This window comes from Corvus hawaiiensis, chromosome 9 (genome assembly GCF_020740725.1).
Source record: "Corvus hawaiiensis isolate bCorHaw1 chromosome 9, bCorHaw1.pri.cur, whole genome shotgun sequence".
Taxonomy (NCBI): Eukaryota; Metazoa; Chordata; class Aves; order Passeriformes; family Corvidae; genus Corvus; species Corvus hawaiiensis.
Window position 1 is genome coordinate 30,905,645 of NC_063221.1, and position 25,324 is coordinate 30,930,968.

A 25,324-nucleotide genomic window follows, 5' to 3' on the forward strand; every position below is an offset into this window, starting at 1 on the left:
ACTACAAATTCATTGATTTACAGGAAAAGCCCTAAAAACCTCTGCCTAGTTAATTCTGCAATACTTAAATTTTTACTGTCTTTTATTATAATGTATAAACACTGAGGTAAGTCAGGAAAAATCTCTTCCAGTGTATTTTCCATGTTAGGTTTGACCTCTGATTGTTGTGCAGGCTGTGATTTTGCAGCATAAAAAATCTGCAGTGACAAAATACACTTTCCCTTTTCCAAAGCATTGCACCATAATAATAAATTATTTCAGAGTCTAAACCAAGAAATAGCTACATTACAAAAGTATTAGTAATCTTACCTTGCAAGGGCAGCCCAATCCCATTACAGAACGCAATTTTTTAGGCTTTGCTGAATTTCAGCCTGCAAATGAAAGTTTATTTTTCCACACCTGGTGCGAGACTTTATCTTTTTCATTCAACTGCGGGATCAGGAATGTTCCAAGGAAACAAAATACCATTATTTTCACCAAAACAGGATGTAAGGAAGACCCAGCTGCCTTCCATCATCCCAGTACAGCTTGGGAGGAGGTTCTTTGTGGCAGCTGAAAACAGCCTCTGCTGGAAGATGGTGAATAACAGCCTCTCCTCTGGCACAGGGAGAGGGAGTGGGGGTGGGTTTTTGGGATATTTACTCAAGCACCACTTGGCCCCCGCCAAACTTGTTGCTTGTAACTCCTGTCCTGGAGCAAGACTGCTGTAAATTAAAGTTTCATCCTCTCATGGCTACTGGGATTTGTTTTCACTGTGTACATATTTTTAATGCCTCTTCCTGTAAATCTCTTCCAAAGCCATTCCTTCCTTCCTTAGTATTTTCCATTATGAGATTCCCTGACTCTTGTAGCACTTCCAAGGCCTTGTCAACACCCCTGGGCTTTGCAAGAGGCCTTGGACTATCCATAAAAAGGTTGAAGTTTTTCTTTCTGCAGGAAACTCCATGCAGGTGTTCCCATGTTCTATCCCGTGACACAGAACTAATTCAGGATTATTCTGTTCCAGGGAAACAGAGCCTGGCACACAAAACACATCCCTGTGGAGCTGTTGGGATAACAGAGCATGGGAGAAGCCTCCAATAACCTAAAATAAGTATCAGGAAGAAAAAAAAGAGACCCTCCCCAGCCTAAACCCTCAGTGCTGCTGCAGAAGGGGGGGCACTTCATGTATAAACCCATTTTTCCTCTTATTTTTATAGAGTATGTTTATCAAATTCAGGTTTTCTGTGTATATCTGTATTTTTATGCAGATTTAGCTATTTATGGAGAGAGAGTAAGTGTGTTTAATCACATACCACCACTTCCAGGGGACTTCATTCACCACAGAGAGGAAAACTATTAAGGAGAAGATTTAGGAGTTGTGGACTCAGCTCCAAATCTGATGTTTCCTCGAAGTTCTGTGTTAAGACCCCGAAATATCTGCTGCAAAACACATCTTTCTTCACATAAACAGCAATGCAAAGAATGTTTTCTATGTACCCTTTTAAACTGTGGTACCATTTTAGGTTCTTTTTCCCCACAAAATTAGGCTTTAAATTAAAAAATGGACACTAAATCAGTTTAGTTCCATGGACACTGCTAATTCCAAAGGATGAGGAGATGCTGGGACTTCCCAGCTGCTGGAGATGTCCATGAACACACAGAAGTGAAGCTGAAACTTCACCTCATGGACTGAAGGAGCTGAAGCGGTACCAAGCTGTCCCTCCATCTGCTGCTGGCTGCAGATGGAGTTATTTTTGTTTGCAGCAAAAGAACAGGGATAATAAACAATCACCACTTGGTTAATTAATGTTACCATGACTTACCTTGCTCTGAACCTTTTCCCCAAGGATGCTGAGCCCTGAAGTCCAATGCACAGGGAATTAAAGTGTAAACATTCACATATTTAATAGTACCATCAAAATAACCATCATCATCACTACATTAAAAACTTCCAAAATGCATTTGCGTATGCTCCTAATATAAATTAAATATAGGAACTAAAAGTAAATAAATTTAACATTAGGTAATGCTATAAATAAAGGTAAATGCGTTTAGTGTACCTTTGAGTCATAAAAATGCCTTAAAAAACAGGATAAGTTTACAGCTCATCACCAATACTCTGGATACCACTGCCATGATTTTTTTTTTTTTTTTTTCAAACATTGAGAAGTCTACATTTGACAATTCAGAATGATTTTTTGGCCACTGAACACTTTGATGGAGGAAGAGGTGTGTGGGATGTCCAGGATGAAGTCCAAGTTTTATTTCACAATAAAACTTCTTTGATTCCCAGCGCTGATAACAAGGCTCTTTTTCTTTTCAAAACCTTAATTTTTTAAGTGCTTTTTTTTTTTTTTTTTTGGTTTTTAACTCGTTTAGATTTCCATTTTGCGAAGGCTCATCCTGCTGAAGGAGTCTCTGAGGGAGAGAAAATACAATGATGAGCTCAGATTTTCCATGGTGAAATAAGAAGCCTCAGCAGATGAATGACTCTGAACTGATTTCCAGTATCTCCTAGAGCTGATTACTACAAAAACTAAGAAACTAAGTCCACTGGCATTAAAACTCATTGTTTTTCCAATGGATTGGGTTTGGGTTTGTATCTGGGATCATCCAACTGCCCAGAAAACTGACAGAAGTACACAGAGAAGCAGCACAAACCATCTGCACAACTGAAACCTTCTTTAAATCTGAATTTCAAATACATCCCTAAAGTGGATTTTGCCAGGAATACTTGGAGTTGGACTCGATGATCCTTGTGGGCCCCTTCCAGCTCAGGATATTCTATGATTTTCAGGATATTTTATGTCATACCTGTATTAGGCTGCCTGCACAGGCTGATTTTCACAAGATTAGGTAACAATTACCACACCAAAGGCACTGGTGGGGAGGGAAGTACTGCTACTCCCACCATCCCAGCCAGGAAAAGCTGCCAGGGAACATCTGGGACACAGTGCATGACCTGGGGAGAGCTCAGACCATCCCAATGCTGGGCAGGGAAGGAAGGGCACCTCCCTGCAGCACTCACAGCCACAAACCACCTCAGGTCAGCTCCACAGACATCCAGCCTTGTCCTGCTGCCAGGGAACTCCACAGGGGTGCCCAGGTCACAGATTCCATGGAGGGTTCCTGCAGGGCACCACCCCTGTTCCTGTTCTGGGAGCCACAGCCTGGCTGCAAAGTGGCTGTACCCAAATTCCACCTGCTCATCCACGACCTGCCCAGGGAGGTTTTGGTCTCCCCATCCCTGGAATTTTTCCAGACCAGGTTGGAGCACCCAGCTCGGGTGGAAGGTGTCCCTGCCCACGGCAGGGAGTGGGACTGGACGATGTTTAAGGTCTTTCCAACCCAAACCCTTCTGTGATCCTGTGATCCCCACTGGGGTTTTTACACAAAACCCAGTCTCCAGCTTCCCGGTCTTTCAGCACAGAAGACACCTACAATTTTTCCCCCTGGAGTGTCTGATCTCAGTTTCACTGGGAATAAAGTCCTGCCACACTGAGGGTGGTTTTGCATCTAAAAAGAATGGGATGCAGGATGGAAACAAATAAAAAAACCAACTGTCACAGCTGAGGAACAAAAGGAACGTTGCAAACACCACCTACCACAGCTGCTGGGAAGGGAATGTGCTCTCAGGAGGGACAGAAGGGAAAAGGGATGGGCTCAGCCAAAAGAGCCAGGACTGAAAACAAACGGATGGCGCAGGATCCTGATAAGTTCAGACCCCACAGTTTCACACCCTCCTTTCTCTGTGCCCCAAGAGGAACCCCAAATATGCACCTGTGGCACGTGACGGGCAGCACTGCCTTGTAGAGCTGCGGGATCTTCCTGTTGATCAGGGGCTGCAGAGCCTCCTTGAGCCGGTGGTAGTTGCGCTCCAGCTCCCGCTGATATTCCTTCTGGTCCGGCCCGATCAGGCTCTTGTTCTTCCTCAGGGCATCCTCACACCTGCAAAACAAAAACCGTGTGAGAGCTGGGCACACAGAAACACCCCCTTGCTCCAGGTTTGTTAATCCAATAGTACAAGAACATCCATGCTGGCCCTCTGGGATCACAGGGTCCTTTATCGTGTCTTTTGGTAATCAAGGCTCAGCTGAACCACCTGGTGTCCAGGGGCAAGGAGAGGGAGTCACATCTCCAACTTCCATTTCGCTCCCAGAGTGACAACTCCTTTGTTATTGTCATTTACTGTCCAGTTACATTTATCCTCTCTGAAGAGAAATGAAAAGCCCATCTCCACAGAGCCACTTCCAGTCCCAGTGGATTTAAAGATGGATGGAATCAGGAGAGATTAAGAAATAGCAGCCTGGGATGTTCGTCAGGAACTCTTCTGCTTGCAAAGATGCAATTTAAATAAAGGGTATGAAAACAACTGTATCAGCAAAGCCATTTATTTCATAGGGGAAAACTATGCTGCCACTGGATCTATTTGCTTACAACATTTTAATTTCAATTTCAATTGTTTTGGTGTTTTTTTAATTTCTTGGTGCTTGTAAAAGATGCTGGACTGAGCCTGCAGTTTGCATGACTCCAGGAAAGTAGAGCAGCCAGCACATTTCTCTGGGGAATTGTGCCAGCACCTCTCCACTCTGCTTGGAGAAATTCACTTCAGAAAGAAATTTCATCTCTGGGACAGTCCAGCAGATCCTCCTGACCCTGCCAGGCTGGGAGTTCACTGTGATTCCTGGGACACTTCACAACTGAGTTGGAAGCGCCAATTCCTTCCTGATAAACAGCAAAGCCCCTGCGGCCACGGAGCAGCAGCACCAACAGGGAAGGGCTGGGCAGGTGAGGAATGAGCTGCACATGGAACCTGGGCAGGTGGGGGACACCAGGACAGCCCAGTGTCACTGCACGTGCCCCTGCCTGGGGTGGCAGCAGCCACTGCAGCTGGCAGGTGCCTTGGGGACCCTTTCCATACCTTTTTGTGAAGTCCTTGAAACAGAGCCGGAGTTTGTTGTGGTGTCTGAAGAGCTTTGGGTCGTTGGGGATTTCAGACAAGAAAACTTGTGCAACTTCTAACGGTCCCTTTAGGAGAAGAAGGGGCAAAGTGAGTTTCTGGAAACTGTCTGTCATATCCAATCGCTGGAGAAAGTTCAGCCACATAGAAAACATCCACAAAACACATTTCCTTACACAAAACATCCTGAAGAGCTGCAGCTGGGAAATGTGATGTAAATCACCAACCTCAGTGACAACTGAGTCTCTCTCAGGCCTTGCTTTGTTTTATTTAAAACTCTGCTTTTGGAAAACAGTGTGAGAAACTGCACAGATTCTCCATTTGTTTGCCTTTATAAGGACTCCTGACAACGTTTGCTCAACTCACTACTACGGCAAAGTTTAAACAATGCAGATGGAAGCCAGGGAGGGTTTGCCAGCACTGCAAACTTAACCCAGCGCTCAGAACTCCAGCTGATTTTTTTCCAGCTTGTGCACTGTGCTTTACTCAAGCTCCTTCAGCTTTTCCTCAGTTTTTCTCCACTGCTTTCCATTTTGTTGGAAACCCACAGCAGGACACAATCCTGCAGAGCCTGGCTAACAAAGGGAAAGCAATGAAACTTGGAGGGAAGAGCAGCAGGCAGAAATAATTTCAAGTGCCAGGAAGGAGCAGTAACTGAGGGAGGGATGTTTCTTCCCAGCCACTTTTCACATTTTCAGGACTCATACAGCAAAATCACTGAGAACAGCTGGCCTGGACCTACCAGTGACCTTAAACATCCCACAGACTCAACATGGAAAAAATTCCAAGGGAGTCCAGCTGGGACAGTGATCCTTACCTGATTCACTGTGGTACCTACTGATCCCTGCAGCACCATCTGCAGCATCTTGGGGTCTGCAGGGTCTTGGTGGGTGGCAAAAGCCAATTCCTGTGTTTTCTTCTGCATGTCCTCGATGGCGACTTCAATGGGGGTCAAAATGATCTAAGCAAGAAGCCAGAACAGGATTTTTATTATGGCTGAGCTTGGCAACCGGGCACAGATCTTCAGGAACACCCAGGTCACAGTGGGGTGGCACCACAAAGAGGTGGAGGACACCAACAGGACTGACAGGACTTCAGAAATGCATCATCTTGGTTCAGTGGCATCAAGAAAAGGTTTGATTTTTAAAAGTGTTTCTGGGCACTCCAGAGCTATCTGAGATTTTTCTGAGTGGCACACGTGTCCCTTTGGGTCACTGCAGGGTTCCAGCACTGCCAGTCCCTGAGCACCGTTCACAGTGTCCCAGTGACCACATCTGACCTTGCCCACCCTTGGGAAATGAACACAACCTCCATTATCACAGAATCATGGAATGGTTGGGTTGGAAGGGATGTTAAAGCTCCCCCCATTCCACCCTCATCACAGGCAGGACACCTTCCCTAGACCAGGCTGCTCCAAGCCCAATCCAACCCAGTCTGCAGAGCTCTCCAAGAACCCTGCATGTACCAGGTCTGGAGGTGGTGGGGCAGATGCACCCTTAGATCAGTCTGGGCTTAGTTTGGGTTGAACAGGAACAGCGAGAAGTTCCTAGGAACTCCTAAGCTCCTAGGGCACGCTTGAACTGGAGCTGAAGGAGCCTCCTGCACCGTGCAGCGCTGGGCACTGCTCCCCCCCAGGCTCTGGCCTCACCTCCTCCTTGTGGATGACGTTGATCCTGGTTTTGATGTAGGGGAAGGCGTGGGAGGTGGTGAGGATGGTCTTGCGCTTGAACTGCTCGTGCAGGTCGCCGTGGGCGCGGCCGTCCAGCGTGAAGGGCGTGCAGTACATGAAGCGCCGCAGGTTGTAGTTCTTGTCGAAGTAGGTGATCCTGTCCTTCATCTCGTACGTGTCGAAGTAGGGCTCCACGTACGTGATCTGGATGTAGGCCTGCAGGGACAGCAGGGAAGGTGCTCCTCAGCTGCACCGTCCCCGCTGGATCTGTGTCCTCCCAACACCACCACTGGACAAACCAGCGAGGGCTGGGGTTTGCCTTTAAGGACCCCACCGACACTGGAGGGAGCGCGGTGCTGGGAACGCTCACTTTGTGGGCTGGGTAAAGCACAGCTCGCTGTCCTTCCCCTTTCCTGCCCTTCACATCATGGAATGCTTTGGGTTGAGAAGGGACCTTAAAGCCCATCCAGTCCACCCCCACCACGAGCAGGGACACCTTCCACTATCCCAGGTTGCCCCAACCTGGCCTGGGACACTTCCAGGGATGGGGCAGCCACAGCTTCTTTGGGCAACCTGTGCCAGGGCCTCGCCACCTCACAATGAAGAATTTCTTCCCAATACCCAATCTAAACCCTTCCCTGCCCCGAGCCACAGTCCTGTTTCCCAGGCCTGCTCCTGCTCGTCCTGCTACACATAAAGCACGTGGCACAAGGGTGACAAAATGCTGGAGCTGCACAAAAGCCAGGGAATGGCACAGCCCCTCCTTCCTTGCACCCAGCAGAGAAAGGCCAACACAGCCCAGGCCTCTGTCCTTCAACCTCCTCCCCTTCCCACCCACCACTACCAGCGCAGGGAAGGGAGTGGCCAATTCTCCATCCCTGTGCTGGATCTTCCCAAACTCTCCTCCCAAGCAGCCACAAGATGCTCAGCACATGGATTTTGTTGCCCACGTGGTGAAATTCAAGGGAGATTTTGTCCCACTACATTTTCACCCATTCAGGACTTGTTCTACACCTGCACTTGTGCCATTACCTTGTTGGGATCAAGTTTACATTTGTCCACAGGGTTGGAGTCCTTGATCACTTCCAGAACATCTTCCCCAAACCGTTCTCCATAAAATCCCTACAATCAAGAAGAAAGCAACTGAAAGCAAACATCAAATGCAGCCCTGATGGGGGCTGGGGGACAAAGGCACATTCAGGGGAGGTGAAGCTCCACATGCCTTTCACAGAATGTGATCTGCTGAACCCAGGAGAATTCCAACAGTCACATTCCAGGGGCAACGGGAGAAAACAAGTCCTGGAAAGCAGGAGAGCTTTCCAACAGTGCCTGGTTCTGAACAAGGCACTTGGGTTTGTTTTGTGTCTGTGAGCAACTAAAATGGGTCAGTTTGGCATCCACTGGTGCTGAAAATGATAGAACTTTGTAATCATTTTAGTTAATGGTTTTAATTAACTTTGAAATGAATTGGTTTAAGCATAACATACATATATATATTAATTATAAATAGTGTGTTATTCTTAAATTACTCTTAGCCAGCATTTTGCAAAGATGTCATAACCTACTTCTGCAGGAGCACAGCCTCGGAAAATTAATGAAGCTTTAAGTTTTGATAAACTAACTCTGCTATGCTTCAATGAACAAGCCTGGGAGAGAGAGGGATTGCTGAGGTTGGACATCTGGAATGTAGAATTTATGGACCACAAGGACATTTTGGAGAGGCCAGAAGATAAAGAAGAGACTAACACAGACTCATCTTATGCCTTGGAAAGACCCTACTGGATGAAGAAGATACTGGAAACACCACAAATTCTCAAGAAGAACCTCTCCCTGATCAGGGAATTCCTCTCCTCCCACAGAGGTGGCACCAGCAGGAGGACAGGAGATACTAGCCCCAGCTCTGGGACACCCAAACTGCTTTTCCAAGGGGCTGCTCCTGTGAAACAACTGATGGAAACCAGTTAAACTTCCAGTTAAACCCTCTCACCTCCAGCCGATGGGAGATTTCAGCTAACTTGGTTATTGCAGGCTCCTTGTAAACAAACTCTTGCTCATCCAGGTCTCCAAACTTAGTTCCATAAAAACCAACTCGGAAGTAGGTGCCAAACATCCTCTTTCCATCCTAGGGATGGAGAAACAAGAGGTTATTTCAGGGTGGGGACATGCACACCCCCAAGCACAGCTGCAGGCAGGCTCCTGAATTTATGCAAAATGAAAAGAAATTAAAAAACAAGGGAAAAAAATCAGAAAGAAAGAAGAGAAAGAAAAAAACACACCTGGAACTCAGCATGGATGCATTTAGCAGCAAACACCACAACGGAATTATAAACTAACATGGAATTACATGGATCAGTTACGACCATTAGCCCAACCCTGCAATGACTTCTCCCAACCCAGGAGGAGCCTGGAGGTGCCATCATGGAATTATAGAAAGGTTTGGGTTGGGAGGGACCTTAAAGCCCATCCAGTGCCATCCCTGCCATGGGCAGGGACACCTTCCACTATCCCAGGCTGCTCCAAGCCCCAATGTCCAGCCTGGCCTTGGGCACTGCCAGGGATCCAGGGGCAGCCACAGCTTCTCTGGGAACCTGAGACTCACCACCCTCACAGGGAAGAATTCCTTCTCAATATCCCATCTAAATCTATTCTCTTTCAGTTTAAGAAGCATCAGATGTCTCTGAGAGGCAGCCAAAGGTAAATCCCTGTTGGGATCATTATTTGAGGCTCTCCAAAGCCTATGCAGAGACCCTGCAGGGGGGTCAGACACCCCTGGAATCACCCAGCATCGATTCCCGCCAAATCCACCCTCCAGGAATTGCAGGGTTGGGCCCAAGTCAATGGCCAGTTCACTCACACACACACGAGTGCTTTTTAACCAGCATTTCAGCTGGGAGGTGTTACACTCTCTAGGAACTGTCTAGGAGAGAGGGCCAAAGTCACTCCTGGTGAAAGCAGATGCAATCCTGTGCCATGTACCTGCTTCCAGGGGAGCCAGTGGTGAATTTGGCCCCGAAACGCAACAAAAGTAGAGAAACAAGAAAGATTTTTTGCTGGAAAGGCAACGGAGAAAATCTGATTAAGAGAGAGAAAGAGAGAGAAGAAAAATGCTTTAAAAATTAAACACACCTTGCTTTTGTTAAAGAACTCACGCTGCATGCACAAACCAGGGATGCCTTTCAGCAAGAAACTCCAAAATGTTCACCTTTACTCTCGTGACAAAGTGGGATGCAGTTTAGGACACTCAGTGTCCCTGAGCTGGGTTAGATTTTGGCTTCAAACAGCCCTTACAGGTGTCCTGGCTGCCAGGTTTTATTTTAGTATTTTGCTATGGCAAAACTGATCTCTTGTGGTGATGGTGAACACGATCTATGGAAGGCAAAGAGGATAAATAAGCCAAACTAAAATTTAAAAAACCCTTCAGGCAAACTCCAGACTGAAAAAAGCATAGGCATGGCCAGCCACTGCCTTGGCCTGGCTGGAGGAAATTCTGGAGCATCCCACTGGACATGCCTGAGGTCCAAAAACTTCCACTTCACAGCTGAGCTCTGCCCTCCTGAAGGCACCTGGGGTGAGTAGCAGCCCTCATCCCAAAAAAGCAACACTTGGCTGTGTCCAGGCTCCCTGGACCCTGCTCTAGCCTGTCCCTCTGGGAATCCTCTTCCTGAGAGGGGCTCTTCTCCAGTCCCACTGCCAGGGGTTTCATCTCAGCACAGGATCCCAGGAGCCCCTCCCAGGGTGGGAACTCTAGCTGCAGAGCTATTGCTGTTTTACTGGATGTGGCCATTTCCCTGGATTCCCTGTCTTTGCCCAGTGCCCTTCCCTCTGGATCCACGCAGGATTGAGCTACTGAACCCTTTTTCCTCATCACTACCTTTTCAAAGTCACAAGCCTGGATAACATCACCCACACTAAAATCCCTCAATGCCCAGCATGTCCAGCTTCCATCTCACTGTCACAGACCAAAGGCTCTGACTCCAGGGCTCCTTTCTCCAAGTCCTTCCCAAGGCAGCACCTGGTGGAAGGTGGGGTTGGAACCTGATGCTCTTTAAGATCCTTTCCAACCCAAACCATTCCATGACTCCCTGTCTGCCTGGGGGGAACGGCCACATGGATCAGCTCCCCAGACCCAGCACAAGGTTTGGGCATGCTCCATGGGGAAGTTTGTGGGATCCTGCCCCAACCCTGGCACAGGGTGGTGGAGGACACACTGATTTCTAATTAATGAGCTTTTTCCTTCTTCCTTGGCCAGGGGTTTTCAGGGTGTGAAGCATCTGCAGAACCAGATCCCTACAGGTTGAGTTTTTGCCATGGACACCTGCCCAGGCAGCTCCTTGTTACAGGCAGGGTAGAAATAACAGGGGAGGAAGAGGATGCTGCCTGTTGATCAGGATAAATCACTAAGGAGTTCTGCTGGCATTTACTAAATCCATAAAATAATAGTTTTGGGGCATTGGGGAGCCCCAGGAGTGGCAGAGCTGCAGGGAAGCCCTGTGAGATTCCCTGTCCCTGTGTGAGGGCAGCTCCCAGCTCATTCCCATGCAGACCCTGGCTTTCCCTAGTAAATCCAGATGCTGAACCCCAGTTAAAGGGACCCCAGGAAGAAGAGCCAGCAGTGAGGAGCACTGTCAGCCCCTGATGTGACTCATGCTGGGAATCTGTGCCTGGAAGCAAGGGAATGGAAGCAAATCCATTTGGGAGAAACACCTCCAGACCACTCCATGCCTCCCAGGGACACTCAGGAGCTGCCAGTTCCCTGGGATGAGCAGAGCTCAGCTCCATGCCTGGCATTAGGGATAGGGGATGGCTCCATACTGGGATCTCTGAAACTCAGCCAACACCAAACCACTTCCCAACCACAGCAGTGGAAACTGAACAAGTAACTTAATGCTCCATGGTCTTGTTTCTGGCAAGAGCTAAAAATGCAGGTATGAGGGAGGAATTATTAAATTATTAAAAGCATTGTATCTCCTATTATTTTATCAAAAATAATAGGACTTTGGGAGGAGAAGAGAATGAAGGTGAACACTGAATAGCCATCACACAACTGGCAGAGCAGGTAACAGCCACCATGACTTATGAAGGTTCATGATTTGTTATTATGCATGGTAAATACCTTTCCAAATTGCTGGGAATAAAGTTTTGGGGTTATTTCTTGCACGCACACAAAAAGCTTTGCCAACAAGATTTGGGGAAAAAAAAAATAAATCAGATGCAAGAGGAATCATCTGCTTCCTTCACCAAGACAGCAGCAGCTGCCTGAAGGGTGTAGGAATAAAAGCAACACCTTCCAAATGCAGAATCCAACCATCTTTACCAAACTCAGCACTGTTCTTTTTCTGCTCAATTTTAACCCAAGGTCCTTTACAGTGCTGCCAACTACTACAAGTCTTCCAATATTGATTTTTTCTGGGAAAGGATCAGCTCCTGGAGTCCTGTTATTCACTGGCAACCTCCCCCTGCACAGCTTAAAAAGCATTTTTAAATACTGATGGTGCAGCATGAAAAGATTTTTTTCTTAACTTTCCTAACTGGAAAGCAAACCAACAGAATGAATTTAATATTTATTCCATGAATAAACACACAAAGCCTTTCACTTGGTGTGCTTAAGGAGAGCTCAGGAATGCTTTGGTGTCAGACTCAGGACACTGCAATGCTTGTAGTTGGCAACACCACACTTCTTGTGCCATGAGGGGGGTGTTGCTGTTGGCATAGCTCTTTGTTAAAATGAAATTGGGGGTTCCACAGTGTAAAACAAACAAAAAAAAAAAAAACAAAAAGGGGAGGTGGGGGGAAAAGGGGCAGAGAAAGGGAAAAAAAATTCCACAAGTAGGAACTTACCACAACAGACAATAGTAAGAGTGGGGAGGAGGGTCAGCAACCAGGGCGATAGAGGAGAAAACAGAAAGTATTTAATTAGGGAAATTCCATAAAACAAACAAGCAGCAAATTGGCAGCAAATAAATTTTAAAATTAAAAAAAAAAAAGGGTGAGCATCCATTAAAATATTTCAAATAAGGGAGAAAAAAAGGGCAAAACATGCAACAAACCTGAAAGCTACAAAGCACAAAGGTCAGAAAAAGTGTGGCAATGAAGGAGCACGATGACAGACGAGAGCTGAACCCACGGTGTCTTTTACCATGCAGTAAAACATGACCAAGTGGTGTTAGAATCATAACCAATGGCAGGAGTCTCTCCAGGGGTCGATTTAGGGGCAGAATAATAAAATAGATGCTCACAGGCCTTGTTGGCTTGAACACATTTACATCATTTCCACACCTAGGACAGGTTCTCTGCTGTGCTGCTGTGTCTGCCTGGACCTTCCGTGGGGACAAGGGGACGAGTTCCAGGGCCAGCCCTGAAGTGTCAGGGTTTATTTTAAGCTGCTCCATTTCCTTTTTTTGCTAGGCTGGAATTAAAACTGACATGCAGACATCACCAGCCCAAATTATGTCCCACAACACCAAAGGTGTTTGGTTGCAGCCTCAGTTCAGTCAGTGTGTGGTAGAAACCTGGAGGGAGGTGGCCCAAAATGAGCTGCCTGATCCACAGAAAGCAGAGAGAAACTGGAAAGATGAAGCCTAAACAAATAACATCATATTCACAGAGCTTTTTAGTGCTTTCTGAGACTTCTCCATGCTCATGCACCCACTGTGCCAACTGGACTAGGGCTGGAGTCAAACTGGCCCTGCAGATTAATCAATTGCTTTGTCCATTTTTAACCCAAAAGCGTGGTTCTCGTGGTGTGTGTTGCAGAACTGTGAGCAGACAGCCTCCTCAAAAACCCAGGCAGAAAAACTGGCCCCAGTTAACACAACTGAGCCCTTTTCCTGCCAGATAAACCCCTACATAAATTGACTGAGAACAGAAGGAAGCAGTTTCTCCTCTGAGATCAAAGGTGCACCTGCAGCAAACCAGGTTTGTGTTTGGTACCTCTGAGCATTGGTGCTTAAATCGACCCCTGTGGGTGGGGTGAAAATATGGTATGGAGGGATGATTTTCTGTGTCAATGCTGATGGAAAGAAATATAAACAAATTGTAAAAACAAACTAGTGATGATACAGTGGCTCATTCACCAAAGAACCTCATTAGTGGAACACGTCAGCATCCATGCACTACCTACAGCTGCTTATGAAGAAATTCCTACTACAACCATGGTTTATTGGTATTTCTTTGGTTAATGAATTGTTTTAAACAGCAGACAGCAACAGAAATACCCACAACTAGCACATGTGGGCAAGCGTTGGCGTGAGTCATCTGGAAACTCAATTAGTGTTCTTTGCTAACTAAGATGGAGTTACCTACCTCCCAGCCAGTACTCTGTGTGATAAAAAGTAAAAAGGGCATGTCACAGAAACCAAAAAAAGAGTTTCAAAGGCCAAAACATGACCAGCAATAACCCTGCAATGGTTTCAATGGTTCTAAGTCATCATGCATCCAAAGCAGCCTCCTCTGGCCCAGCACAGCCAGGCTCTCACCAGCCCTTAAAAGCTGGTGGCTTTTGCACCATCCAAGTTTAGAAAGCTTCCTTCAATTATTTAACCACCACATGAACAAACAAATAAACCCCCCAGCATTTCTGGATGTTACCTACCAGGCTAAAGGCAAGGTACAGTGGGTTTTCCCAGCATGCAAAACACAGTTTAAAAGAACATCTGAAAGGATAAACTGGAATTTTTAACTCTTGGGCAGTCGTGAAGTTACAACAAAACTTGGTATGTGATGTTCTCTCGTGTTAAATTCCAGAGGGATAAAACCTCCTGTTAATGATCCCTGTATTTACTGCGGATCATCGTTTGACAATTCTCCTGGAATCATTTTCCTTGCACTGAGCATTTGAAGTCCCTTCACAATTCACCCTGCAGCTGAAAATTCAAGCCATTACCTGGTGAACAATCTTGCTGAATGCTTCCTGCAGTTTACCATGAATTGTAGACAACTTCTTGGCATCTCTGTTGGCTTCATGAATAGGAATAAGGACTTTGTAAACCTCATTAACTGCTTCATACATGCCAGCCTACAAAAATAAGGCCCATCAGATTGCTCCATCAATTCAACAGCCAGAATTACACACACAGCATTTAAATGATCAAACTGCAAAATGAAAAGGTGGCTGAGACACCATTGTGGGGCAATCACATCTTTTCTTAAAATGTACCCAGAGATAAATGGAATAAAATCCTCAGTTACCCCTGAGACCAAGAGCCTGCTGTGTTACACCTTGCTATTAGTAATGAGGATCATTAACACAACCAGTCCTGGGATATTTTGGATGGATACAGGCACAAATGCACAACAAGCTAAACAGGATCCTAACCAAATCTACGGGAATTAAATATGGAAAAGATTAAGTGCACAGCACAGCTTTTTCTGTGCAGGACATCTCCAGCCTGTGTGACTTCTGCATCCACTTCTGGCACTCCAGGAGAGATGGACTTTGGAAAATCCTTAGGATCTCTCTCATGGAGTGGGTCCAGCCCACTGTGGGCAGTGACTGTATAGAGTGGCTTAGCAGGAATTCCAGGTTTTTGCCCTGGAATTATTGCTGCTTGCACTTAAGCCCACTGAATGACACTCCATACTGTGTAGTGGGAATTAATTCACCTGTTTTCCTTGGCCTCTGATGCATGCACTGGTGGCAGTGCATCCACCCTGGTCACACAAAGCTCTCATCCCACTCTTTTTGAAGAGAGGGAAAACCACCATGGTCTTTTTTCCCCATTGTGAACCCCCAAACGTGCAGTGAGGAGGTGAAAGGCACTGGGAACACACCAAGGCCTCTTGCTCCCAGATCCCACCCTTGGCACAGTTTACTCCAGAGGCCTTAATTAGAACTCCAAGTTAAATTAAACATTTACAACACAATTACACACTCAGAGAAAAAAACATTTTACTTCCTACTGCCCAGCAGTGTGAGGTTGCTGGAGAAGGGAGGTAAAGAAATTAAAGTCTTCTACCATGGAGAAAGATGCTGCAGCCTGTTCCAGCAATCCCACCAGACCAGCTTCTGTAAAATACTTCCCAGAACAGATTCCTTCTTCATCTGGGGACACAACATCATCAGAAACTGCTGACTCTTCCAAAACATTGGAAGATATGTTCTGAGGAGATAGATTAAAATACATTTACTCAATTTAAATGACACTCAACACTTTCAGTACTTTGAAAGCCAGCTGATTTGCAGTCAAATACTGGAATTTCTACCAAGGTGGCCTTCTATTTTCATGAAGTATATATATATATAAAATACAGCTTTCTATTTTTGTAGAGTATATATGTAAAATATAGCTTTCTATTTCTGTAGTGTGTGTATATATATATATATACACACATCTATTTTTGTAGAGCATATAAATAAAATACACATTTCTATTCTCACAGAGCAGCATTTCATTCACACAACAGAGTGAGCACGGTTTCGGGATGTAAGCACAGGGACACCCAGCACATGGAGACCCTTTGTACCTCAGCAGCAAACCCCAAAAATCCCTTGGAGAGGATAATCCCCACCTGAAATGTAACACAGCCCACAGGGAGGTATTTCCTGTCCTCCAGCATGCTCAGGTACTCGGCCACCAGGGCTGCAGAGTGCACCAGGCACTGGGCGGACTCGGCGTGGTTGCTCCTCTCGGAGTGCTTCCCTGCCATGTTCTGCAGCCAGGTCAGCCGCAGGTCGGGGGAATTCTGGTAGCCCTTGGCAATCCTGAAGGAAGAGAAACCCTCTGTGACTTCATTCCCTTTCCTTCTGAACCAGCACAGCCCTACAGCATGGCTTTTTCACACCACATTTGGTCCCCTCTGCTTAAACACCAACCCCCCTCAGTGCTGTCTCTTCCTGAGACAAGAAGCTCTACAGATGGGAAGTCACCCTAAATTACAGATTTTTGAGCCAGTTAGTGGTGGGGGAGCAGTGGGGGATGCTGAAGCTCTTGACCAAAGCCCATGTCTCACCTGAGACTGGTAGCAATCCAAAGGTGTGGGACAGTCAGAGCACACCTGGCTGGCTCCCTATGACAAAACCTCTGCTGACTTCTAAGAAGCCTTTCAGAGCCATTTGTGCAGAAATTTGGCACTTGGGAGCTTAACATGGCTCTGGAATATCTTTTGCATAGGGAGACCATTGAATGTACCACCAGAAAGCCTTTTGGGCAAGCAGGTGCTGGAAGATCCCCAAGTTTTCCCTGAAGCAAGCAGGGAGAGTTCTCTCTACTCAGGTGCAGGAGGAGATTTCCAGGGATGGCTGGGGAATGAAACTACTTTTATCCAAGGTAAGCTGCCTAGATGCCAAACAAAACCTATCAATACCACATTCAAACACAACAGACAGGCACATACGGGTCTGTGAGCAGTGAGACCCAAAAACTCCTCCAAAATCAAGTCTTTCTCAAGTGCCCAAATGTGCAGCATCTGAGCCCAAATCTAAACAGCCAGTAGCTGTGCTGTTTTCAGGTGACACGGGATCATGGCAAGCAGTTTAAAACAGGATTAAGTTCAAAGTAAAATAATTGCTAATGAAAAACAAGCAATCAAAGCTCACAGCAACACAAGACCTCCAGGAGTGCAGGAGGCACCAAGCCTTGCTCAAGCAAATGGAACACTGACATCTCCTCTGCCTACAGTGCCAACTCTACCTGTACATCAGGTCAATCAGCATTTCTGGATCTTCCTGGTGCTCCTTCATTTTAACTGTGTCTGACAGGATCATATGGAGGTTGAACACTAAATCCTGGACCTGTGAAAAACAAGCTGTTGTGAAGAACTGGCAATGGGAATTGAGCTACACATTGGTATGTGAGGAACGTGGTCACTGAATCTTTGAGTGCTTGTATCTTGTCAGAAGTAATCAAAGACCTGAGTTTTATGTGACTAGAAGATTAAAAAAAACAAAAAACAAACTCTTTTCAAGGAATGCATGCAAACTCCAGTTCTAGATGGAGGTTTAGGCACAGCCTGTTAATGAATCACATATTACTTGTCTTGTGGTTTATGTCTTTTACCTGGTCAGGAAATGTTGTCTCCCTAAGTTCCAGATCTTCTTCAGCATACGTCAGAATAGTCTTAAGGGAACGTCGCAGAAATTCTTCATTGAAGTTCTGGGATGTCCCCACCAGGGATGAGAGGGACATGGTCACCTGCATCTTCACTCTGGCAAAGTTCTGCAACAGAGATGTTGTTATGGTATTTCAGCAGCCTGGAGACAGTGCAGTATCAGTGCTTTAGTCATGGCACCCTCCTCCAGACCTGGCAGAAAAAAGAAAACTGAAGTTTTGCTAGAAAGGCTGTCTCAGAGCAGTGATTAGAATAAACCTGGTGCTGCCAAACTTCATAACCTGATGATTATTTAGTTCCAGGTAAAGGTTCTCCTGCAAATATGTTAGTGTTGTCTCCTTCCACATGGTCTCCTCTCACACACCCTGGACAGGATGATGCTCTCATGATACAGCCTCGATCCCAGACAGCTGCTTTTGGTTTGGTCAAGCCTAAAAACTGGATTCCCGTTATCTTTGGTGCTGTCAATCCCCCCACAGTCCCTGGGCCCAGAACCAAGGTGTCTCCCAGTTCTGTGGGGGACAGTACCCAAAGCCAGCAGCCCTCAACCCCATTATCTGCAACAACCCAGTGAAGAGCAGCAGGACTCACGTTCCCAATCTCGAAGTTCTGCCTCATGAGGAGGTACAGGGATGCACTGGCATGTGACCTGATGGTGCTGATGCTGCTGCTGCAGTGCCTCAGGAGCCTCAGGCACAGGTCTGCACATTGCTCTGTCTCCTCCTCAAACAGCAGCTCAGGGAACTGGAAAACAGCACAGGAGGAAATCAGTGCTTGGACAGGCAGGAATGAACACTTGGACAAACAGGCAACAGTGAGGGTACACTGGAATAAGAGGGAGCCCAATCTCTCTGTTTTGAGGGGAGTGATGTTCCTGTGAATCATTCTACAGTAAGGCAAAACTGGCAGCACTGGAAGGCAACACATTTTACCTCCCCCCACAACTTGCTCCTACATCTACACCCCCACACTGATTTACATCACTCCCAAAAACTCAAGCTTAAAACTTAGAGCTTCTCCCAGCACACCTACAGAAACTGGGAAACAAATCCATTTGAAGTGAGATTTGTCCAGCTTAAACCCCACCTGTACCTTGTGCTCTCCACTGAGCAGGTGCCTCTTCCCACTCAGCACCAGCCAGCAAGAACCCACACCCCACCCAGGTTGTGAGAGCTGCACTTTTTGGTGCAGCTAACCCCAAAATGCAGAAATGCAGGTACTGCCCATGAAAACCCAGCCAGGCTACACTGCCTGAAAATTGATACTGCCCAAAATAACAACAGCTTAGGGAGGGGAGCCCATACAAAAGAAGAAACAGTGCCTTCCTCCCTCAGGGTGGATTTCAGCCCCCACAGGGGATTCACCTTTGAGACCAAAGCTCTCTGCGTGGCAAAGCAGTGCTGGAGGTAAAGGGCACTTTGGTTGCAGGCCATGCTGTGCAGCAGCACTTTGAGCACCCCGCCGAGGATGCTCTCCTTGGACTCCGTCACAGACACGGTCTGCAAAGGGAAACCAAGATTCCATGAGAAAAATGAACCTCCTGTGTGTGTGGGAGAGAGCAAACAGCTCTGACCAGATGCCCTTTGCACAGGGGAATTACCCACTCAGCTGGGCCTGCGAAACAGCCCCATTCTGAGCCAATCCCCAGGTGAGCAACACCTGATTCGTGGATAAAGCAGGTGGAATGGGGATTCTCTGTTCCCAGTGAGGCTCTGACCTTTGGGGACATTGTTCTACTAGAGGACAAGCCCATAGCTGGGCTCTAGCTGGGTTGCTCAGGCACAAAGTACAATCCTTGCGATTCCTGGGTCTCTCTGCAGCTCAGAGGTGGATTTGGGAAGTATCCCCCTGCCTGCTCCCAGCCCATGCTCAGGAAATCAGGGGACAAAGTGAGCTGAGCACAGACCCAAGGGGCTGACCTGGAACCCAATGATCTGAGGCAGGTTTGGGAACTCCCCTTCCTGCTGCAGCTGAACAGCTCTCTCAGCACTCAGGCAGCGAGGAGCAGCAGGGAGGTTTTGTTTAACAAAGTGCTGCCTGGCCAGGTGACTGTAATGCCATTACATCTCCATTTTCTTATCAACCTCACCTGTACAACTATCTCTAGAGTATCCAAAATGATCAGGTTGGCTTCTGTTGCAAGATTCCCATCGATGAGAGCCTCATGTTCTATCTCTGCCCTTGACCTAATCAGAGAAAACAAAGCAGTAAAATTACTTCCTGATTAAGAAACAGACCTCTGTATTTTCCAGTCAAAAATGTTCTCTCACTAGCAGGAAACTCCCAGTTACTGTTTGTATATTTATCACTGGACAACACTACAAGGGTATTTCAAAGCACCCACTGAGAAGACAGGAAGGAAAACTCAGTTTTTTACAAGTACAGACTTACAGAGGCTTCACGTTCATCATGCTAGGAGAGCTCACACTGCTCTCTGACACTTCATTACTCTCCCAGGAACACAACAACAGTTTAGACCCCAAGTCCCACTCCAAAGTGGCTCAGCAGCATCGTTAGGCATGCGACAGCACAACCAGGAACAGGACATGTGGCTTTATGCTGCAGGCTGTGGACACACGGTGGTGCTACACGAGCTGGGAACCTGCACTCACGCTGGGAGCAGCCCAGTGCAGCCTGCCAGGGTGCAACCTTCTCTCTCCAAGCTACACTGCATTTAATCCTCAAAGCATAACTTCCTCTCTGAGGAGAAGGTCTCGGTTTTGCTGTTCCATGCCAGGCACTCGCTCTCCTGGAAAACTTTGCAAAGTCCAGACACCCACTCACACCTGTGGCTCCAGGAATTCAGCAGAAGCCAGCCCTTTCCAGTGGCACCAGCTGCACTGGGCAGAGATCCAGTGCTGTACTGAAAGAGCCCGACCCTGGCCTGCCCTGCCACAGGTGCCATCTCTGACAGACTCGTACCAGGCCAAATCCCAGCAGAAGGGTGACCAAAATCCCAGAAAAATACACAGAAAGAGAGAGGAACTATTTGGCTCTTGGAGCTGTATTGCAGCAGCCCTTCCTGCCACACTTTACATCCTCTGGGAGCTGGGTCACACACCCAACATCTCCAGGATAGGAAGTTTTGGGACCTGGCCCCACATAAAATACTTTCATCTGCATAAAATGACAGCAGCTGCAAGCTGTGCACAGTTCTTGGGGTGAAAAGTCTTGTTTATGGGGTTTCAAAGGGCCAGGCTCTACCTACACACACAGGACACAGCAGACCCAGTCACAGCAAGCAGGGGTTAGAAAGCAGCTCTGGAGAGTTTTATCTAAGCAGCTCATTTTGTGAGGTGAGACACCATCCTTTGACCATCAAGGAATTCCACAGCTGTTAAATGTGTCCGTGAGGTCCTTCAGGGAAGGGGAGGGCTCAGACCCAGTGCTGGCAGTGAACTGATGAGTCCTTCAGGCCAAATTTTAAACTGACATGACTCTGGAATTTGTATCTACACCATTTCATCAGCAGGTTGAAATCCCCTGGTCTTTCCCAATGACTCAACAGGACTGGAGCCTTGGACAAAAATCCACTACTTGTCATAAGGAGAAATTACATTTTTGTGTGGGGCAAAGCAACTAAAAGCTGTGAAGAATTGCTTTCTACTCCAGGGAGAGTCAGTGTCTGCAAGAGTAAAATTTGGCCTGATCTCCATCTGGGCTCTGAGGATCCCATTCCTCAGTTTCTTCAGAGCTTCACTTGGGCTGAGATTGCTTTCCTAGGATAAGGAACAATTCTTTTGCTGGGAGGATGGAGACTGCAGGTTGCAATTTGAGGAGACAGAAAACGTGCACAGCAAAGCTCAAACACAACTCCTGAGCCCTCCAGATTAAACCACACCAAGAGAGGGAATTTTCAAGGAAATGGGTGTAATAAGCCAAAAGAGCTCATTCCAGTCAGTTGCACACACACACTGAGAAGTTCTGCCAAGCATCACAAACAACGCTGTGATGATTGAGTCTGCAGATGTACAAAATGGCAATTTATAAGAACTGCACACCAATGCTACAGTACCTGGCTGGTTTGTGGCTTCTAAAAGCACAGCACATGTGGAAAAACAATCAAAGTGATGGATTAGGACAGGAAAGGAAAGCGAGCTTTGTGAACTCCAGAATGCTCTTATGGAATAAAGGAAATATGACATGAGATATATATGCTATCTGTGGAAACTGTTAATGGATCTTCCCTCTAAATTACAGCTTAGGGCAGGGTTTTAAGAAAGGAATGGATTGCATAAATCTCTTTAAATCTCATTTGAAAGTCTAAGGAAGCAAGGGACAGTGGGAAGGCAAAGAGTTGGGAGGGCAGTGTCGGAGTAAAAGCTCTTTGCTTTTTTTTCTCCACAATGCCAGCCCTGTCCAACCCAGTGGCACAAGGGCTGAGTGACTGCTGGCAGTGACCTTCTGTGGGGAGGGGGGCCCTGCTCTCACAGGCCCTGGCCCATAGGTAGAGCAGAAGGATAAGGCAGAGTTACTTGTCAAGCTTCTCTGTGTTCTGCCGCCAGTGAGTCATATCCTTTCTCCACCTCAGATTCTCTTGACTTCCAAAGGCGCTCCCAGAAGGGCTCCTCTCTGCAGGAGAACAGCAAAACAACAGCAGTCAGCTGATGCTCATTTCTGCTGCACAAGCAGCAGCTCCAGATCTGCTCACAAGTGGCAGGTGGCAGCAAAGATGACCTGCTAGAGCCTGAGGCTGTGGCACTCACCCAGGATGTTTATACGGCCCTAATTCTATCCCTGCTGAGTGGCATGAGACACAGAGAGGCAGCTGAGACCCTCACTGGTAAGAGGAGTCCCTTCCTTGGACTGCACGAGAAGCCTGAGTGTGCCAATCCTCAGCATTCCAACACTGCTTTCCTCAGCTGGCACCCAGAAATGTTCTAAGAGTGTTCCAAGGCCCCCGTTTCCCACCTCACAATCTTTTGTTCTCATTGCTGGGAGGGCAGGGGAATTTCAAGTAATACAGATAATCTGTCCACATTAAGAAAAAAATAAATGTTCTCATCTCTCTGAAGTGATTCCTTAATTTATGACTCTAAACTACCTATCCATCTTAGCCCACAGTGACAGGCTCGTGTATGGCAGAGCAGGAGACAAAACCACAGTTCTGATTCTTGTCCTAACCCCTGGGCCACCCTTTGAATTTGAGTGTTCATAAAAATTACTGGGTTTTACAAACAGTAAAAATCATCAGAAGGTGCCTGTTAGCCCAACTACAGTTATTTCACATCTCCTTAAGTCAGCAGAAACATCCAGGCCTTTTCAGAACTATCAAAGCAAGATCAGGCAGTTTGCTTTCCTCTCTGATCCTTAAACAGGACACTCTAGAAGATGCTACACTGGAAAAAATTAAGGCAAGAACATCCCATAAATGAGATGTGATCTCACTTAAAAAGGCAGTCAAGTAATAAATAAATCGTCTCAATTTAGGAAAAGTGCAGAGATTTAGCAGACCCAGGGAAAGATGCTGCAAACTGCAAACAGCTTTCCTAGGGGCCTCTTCACCTGTATCCCACACCACAGATGGGTGAAAATAATTGTTAGGGATGGGAGGAGAAGTTTTTGGAAAAAATGGGATGGCACAGAGGACTCCTTTACTTACCCAGCTGTCCTCTACTTCTTCGGACCATTTCCTGCCTTGCCCCTATGCTGCCCAAAATTGCTTCTTCAAGTTTGGCTCTCATGTCTTTCGACTTCTTAAATGTCAGACTGTTCATTCTTTCAAACACTTTCTTGCCCTGCAAGTTCCAAAAAAAACCATGAGGGAAGATTCTTTCAAATTGGGATATTTTCTGAGAATTATCAACTGAAAATATGTTTCCTGTTAAAAACATGCAGCAAGAAAGGAATACAGATTGAGTTGGTAGGCAGATAAATCACTCAGATTCCAGCATTGCTACAGAAAATTCTCTTTTCAAAGTGATACTGCAGCAGCTCCCAGATGAGGGGCAAGCAGCACAAACTGCTTGAGAAGTGGAACAAGGCAGAGACATTCACATGGCTGAGAAGTAAACACGGGAAAAGCCTGGCCTTGGGATTGTGAATACAGGAAATACTTTGGAGAGAGCAGGAAATGCCTTTCTGCAGTCGTGTAAAGGATGGGAGTGTAAAGGTCCACAGCAGGGCCCAGGAGGGACTGCAGGAGGTTTCAGCTTGGCAGTACCTTGTACTCAAAGCAGGACACACAGAGATAGAGCAGGTCCAGCAGGCGGTTGAGCTGCAGCACTGACAGGTCTGTGAACCACTTCTGCAGGACGCTCTCGTCTGCGTTCTTCAGCACCCAGAGCAGGCAGATGAGGAGGCTGCGGCTGGACTCTGTTGAGAAGGTGGAGTGCTGCCTGCCACTCTGAAACACAGGTCAGGACAGAGTGCTTCACACCCACACATTCCCATCACCACCATGTATGAGTTTCTTCCCTTGAGATGTCTCTAAAAACCTCCAGCAGCTTAGGAGTTAAGCAGAGGGGCTCCACTCATTATCTCACGCATCTGTCAGTGTCTCACTAAGAGTGCACCTAAATCCCAGCAAAATGGGGTCATGGTCCTGGAGTAAAGGCAAGAGAAGGCAGAAACGGAAGGGTCTGCCTGCTGCCTGAATCAGGATTCCCTCTCTGTGCAGAGAACAGGGAAAATGGCCCTCTGTGTCTTCAGCTAGGTGGGATTTAGCTGGGGTAGAATTTGTGCTTAGGGCTTAAAGCTCACAGTGACTATTGCACTTCACAAAGCTTTCATAAGACTGTTTCAGAACAAGAGAATCTTTATCAGGAAAGACAATTCTTCCATTTTCTGAGGTTTGCTGATTTTTATCCGTCCTTGGTATTTTCTCATGCCCCTCTGAGACCCACAGCAATGTGCAAACAGTGCTTTGTCCCCCTTGTTGCCCCTCTGCAACACCCAGCTGCAAACTGATGTGGGTCCCCACAGAAGCTGCTGAATATTTGCTGGTTGGCACAGACTGAGGGTCAGGAAAGGGAGAGGGATGGATTTGTACCGAGGAAGGGAGTAGAAAACTGCTGGGCCTGGTGAGCTGGGGGACAGATGTCCCTGCAATGGCCATGGCCACTGTCTGGCTGATCATGCTGCCACCCTCGCTCTCGTAATCGTCCACGGCGACACAGCTCGGCCTCCCCCGCTGGTTGTGACTCTCTGCAGGGAAATACAGGAGTATAGTCAAGCCCCAAATCCAAGGCTTCGCCCCCCAGACTCCCTCCACAGTGCTAGTCTCACTGAACTGGGAATGCAAACTAAAAATCATCCCACTCGAGGCATCCTACAAAGATCAGGAGAATGATTTGAGGGAATGAAAGCAAAGAAAGCAATTCCCAAATGCAACCTACACAACCTCAGTACCTAAAACTCTTCTAATACCAGACCTTTTGTCCCTTTGAATACTCCAAATCCTTTCTCAAAGCTTTATTGTGTCATTAAACTCAAAGGATGTAGAAGATAACTCTAAATTCCAAACTATTCCTGATTGGACTCCCTGCCCTGATTTGAAATAACCTCTGCTGCTCTTTGGGAGACATTGCAAAGAACCCCCGAAGATGAACTGCTGATGGAACATATGATAGGAGGAAGAAGAGGAACTCTGCTTATCCTTTGGAATTAGGAACTCTAGTACAGTATGAGGCGTGACTTTTAAGTAGGTCAGAGACATGAAGGGAAGC

The 25,324-nt window shown here is 46.9% G+C and overlaps 1 protein-coding gene across 16 annotated transcripts in view; it reads right to left on the reverse strand.

Moving 5' to 3' along the window:
* Positions 1-1,862: 1,862 nt before the first annotated feature.
* The window catches only part of DOCK7 (dedicator of cytokinesis 7), a 92,733-nt gene continuing 69,271 nt past the window's right edge, over positions 1,863-25,324 (reverse strand). For 4 of the 16 annotated variants that reach the window (XM_048313326.1, XM_048313323.1, XM_048313322.1 and 1 more), the window contains 21 exons: positions 24,649-24,803; positions 23,821-24,003; positions 23,260-23,395; positions 22,133-22,229; positions 21,673-21,690; positions 19,747-19,843; positions 19,022-19,156; positions 18,249-18,401; positions 17,606-17,764; positions 17,240-17,340; positions 16,119-16,311; positions 15,566-15,709; positions 14,494-14,625; positions 13,914-13,928; positions 8,599-8,733; positions 7,644-7,733; positions 6,591-6,827; positions 5,760-5,903; positions 4,904-5,010; positions 3,763-3,930; positions 1,863-2,400 (listed from right to left, as the gene is read on the reverse strand). In XM_048313326.1, coding sequence (XP_048169283.1) covers positions 2,358-2,400; positions 3,763-3,930; positions 4,904-5,010; positions 5,760-5,903; positions 6,591-6,827; positions 7,644-7,733; positions 8,599-8,733; positions 13,914-13,928; positions 14,494-14,625; positions 15,566-15,709; positions 16,119-16,311; positions 17,240-17,340; positions 17,606-17,764; positions 18,249-18,401; positions 19,022-19,156; positions 19,747-19,843; positions 21,673-21,690; positions 22,133-22,229; positions 23,260-23,395; positions 23,821-24,003; positions 24,649-24,803 — 2,642 coding nt within the window. In that variant the 3' untranslated portion in view covers positions 1,863-2,357. Of the gene's footprint in view, positions 2,401-3,762; positions 3,931-4,903; positions 5,011-5,759; positions 5,904-6,590; positions 6,828-7,643; positions 7,734-8,598; positions 8,734-9,769; positions 12,445-13,913; positions 13,929-14,493; positions 14,626-15,565; positions 15,710-16,118; positions 16,312-17,239; positions 17,341-17,605; positions 17,765-18,248; positions 18,402-19,021; positions 19,157-19,746; positions 19,844-21,672; positions 21,691-22,132; positions 22,230-23,259; positions 23,396-23,820; positions 24,004-24,648; positions 24,804-25,324 lie in introns of those variants that run through there. The other 12 variants (XM_048313330.1, XM_048313324.1, XM_048313329.1 and 9 more) reach the window with 7 other exon arrangements.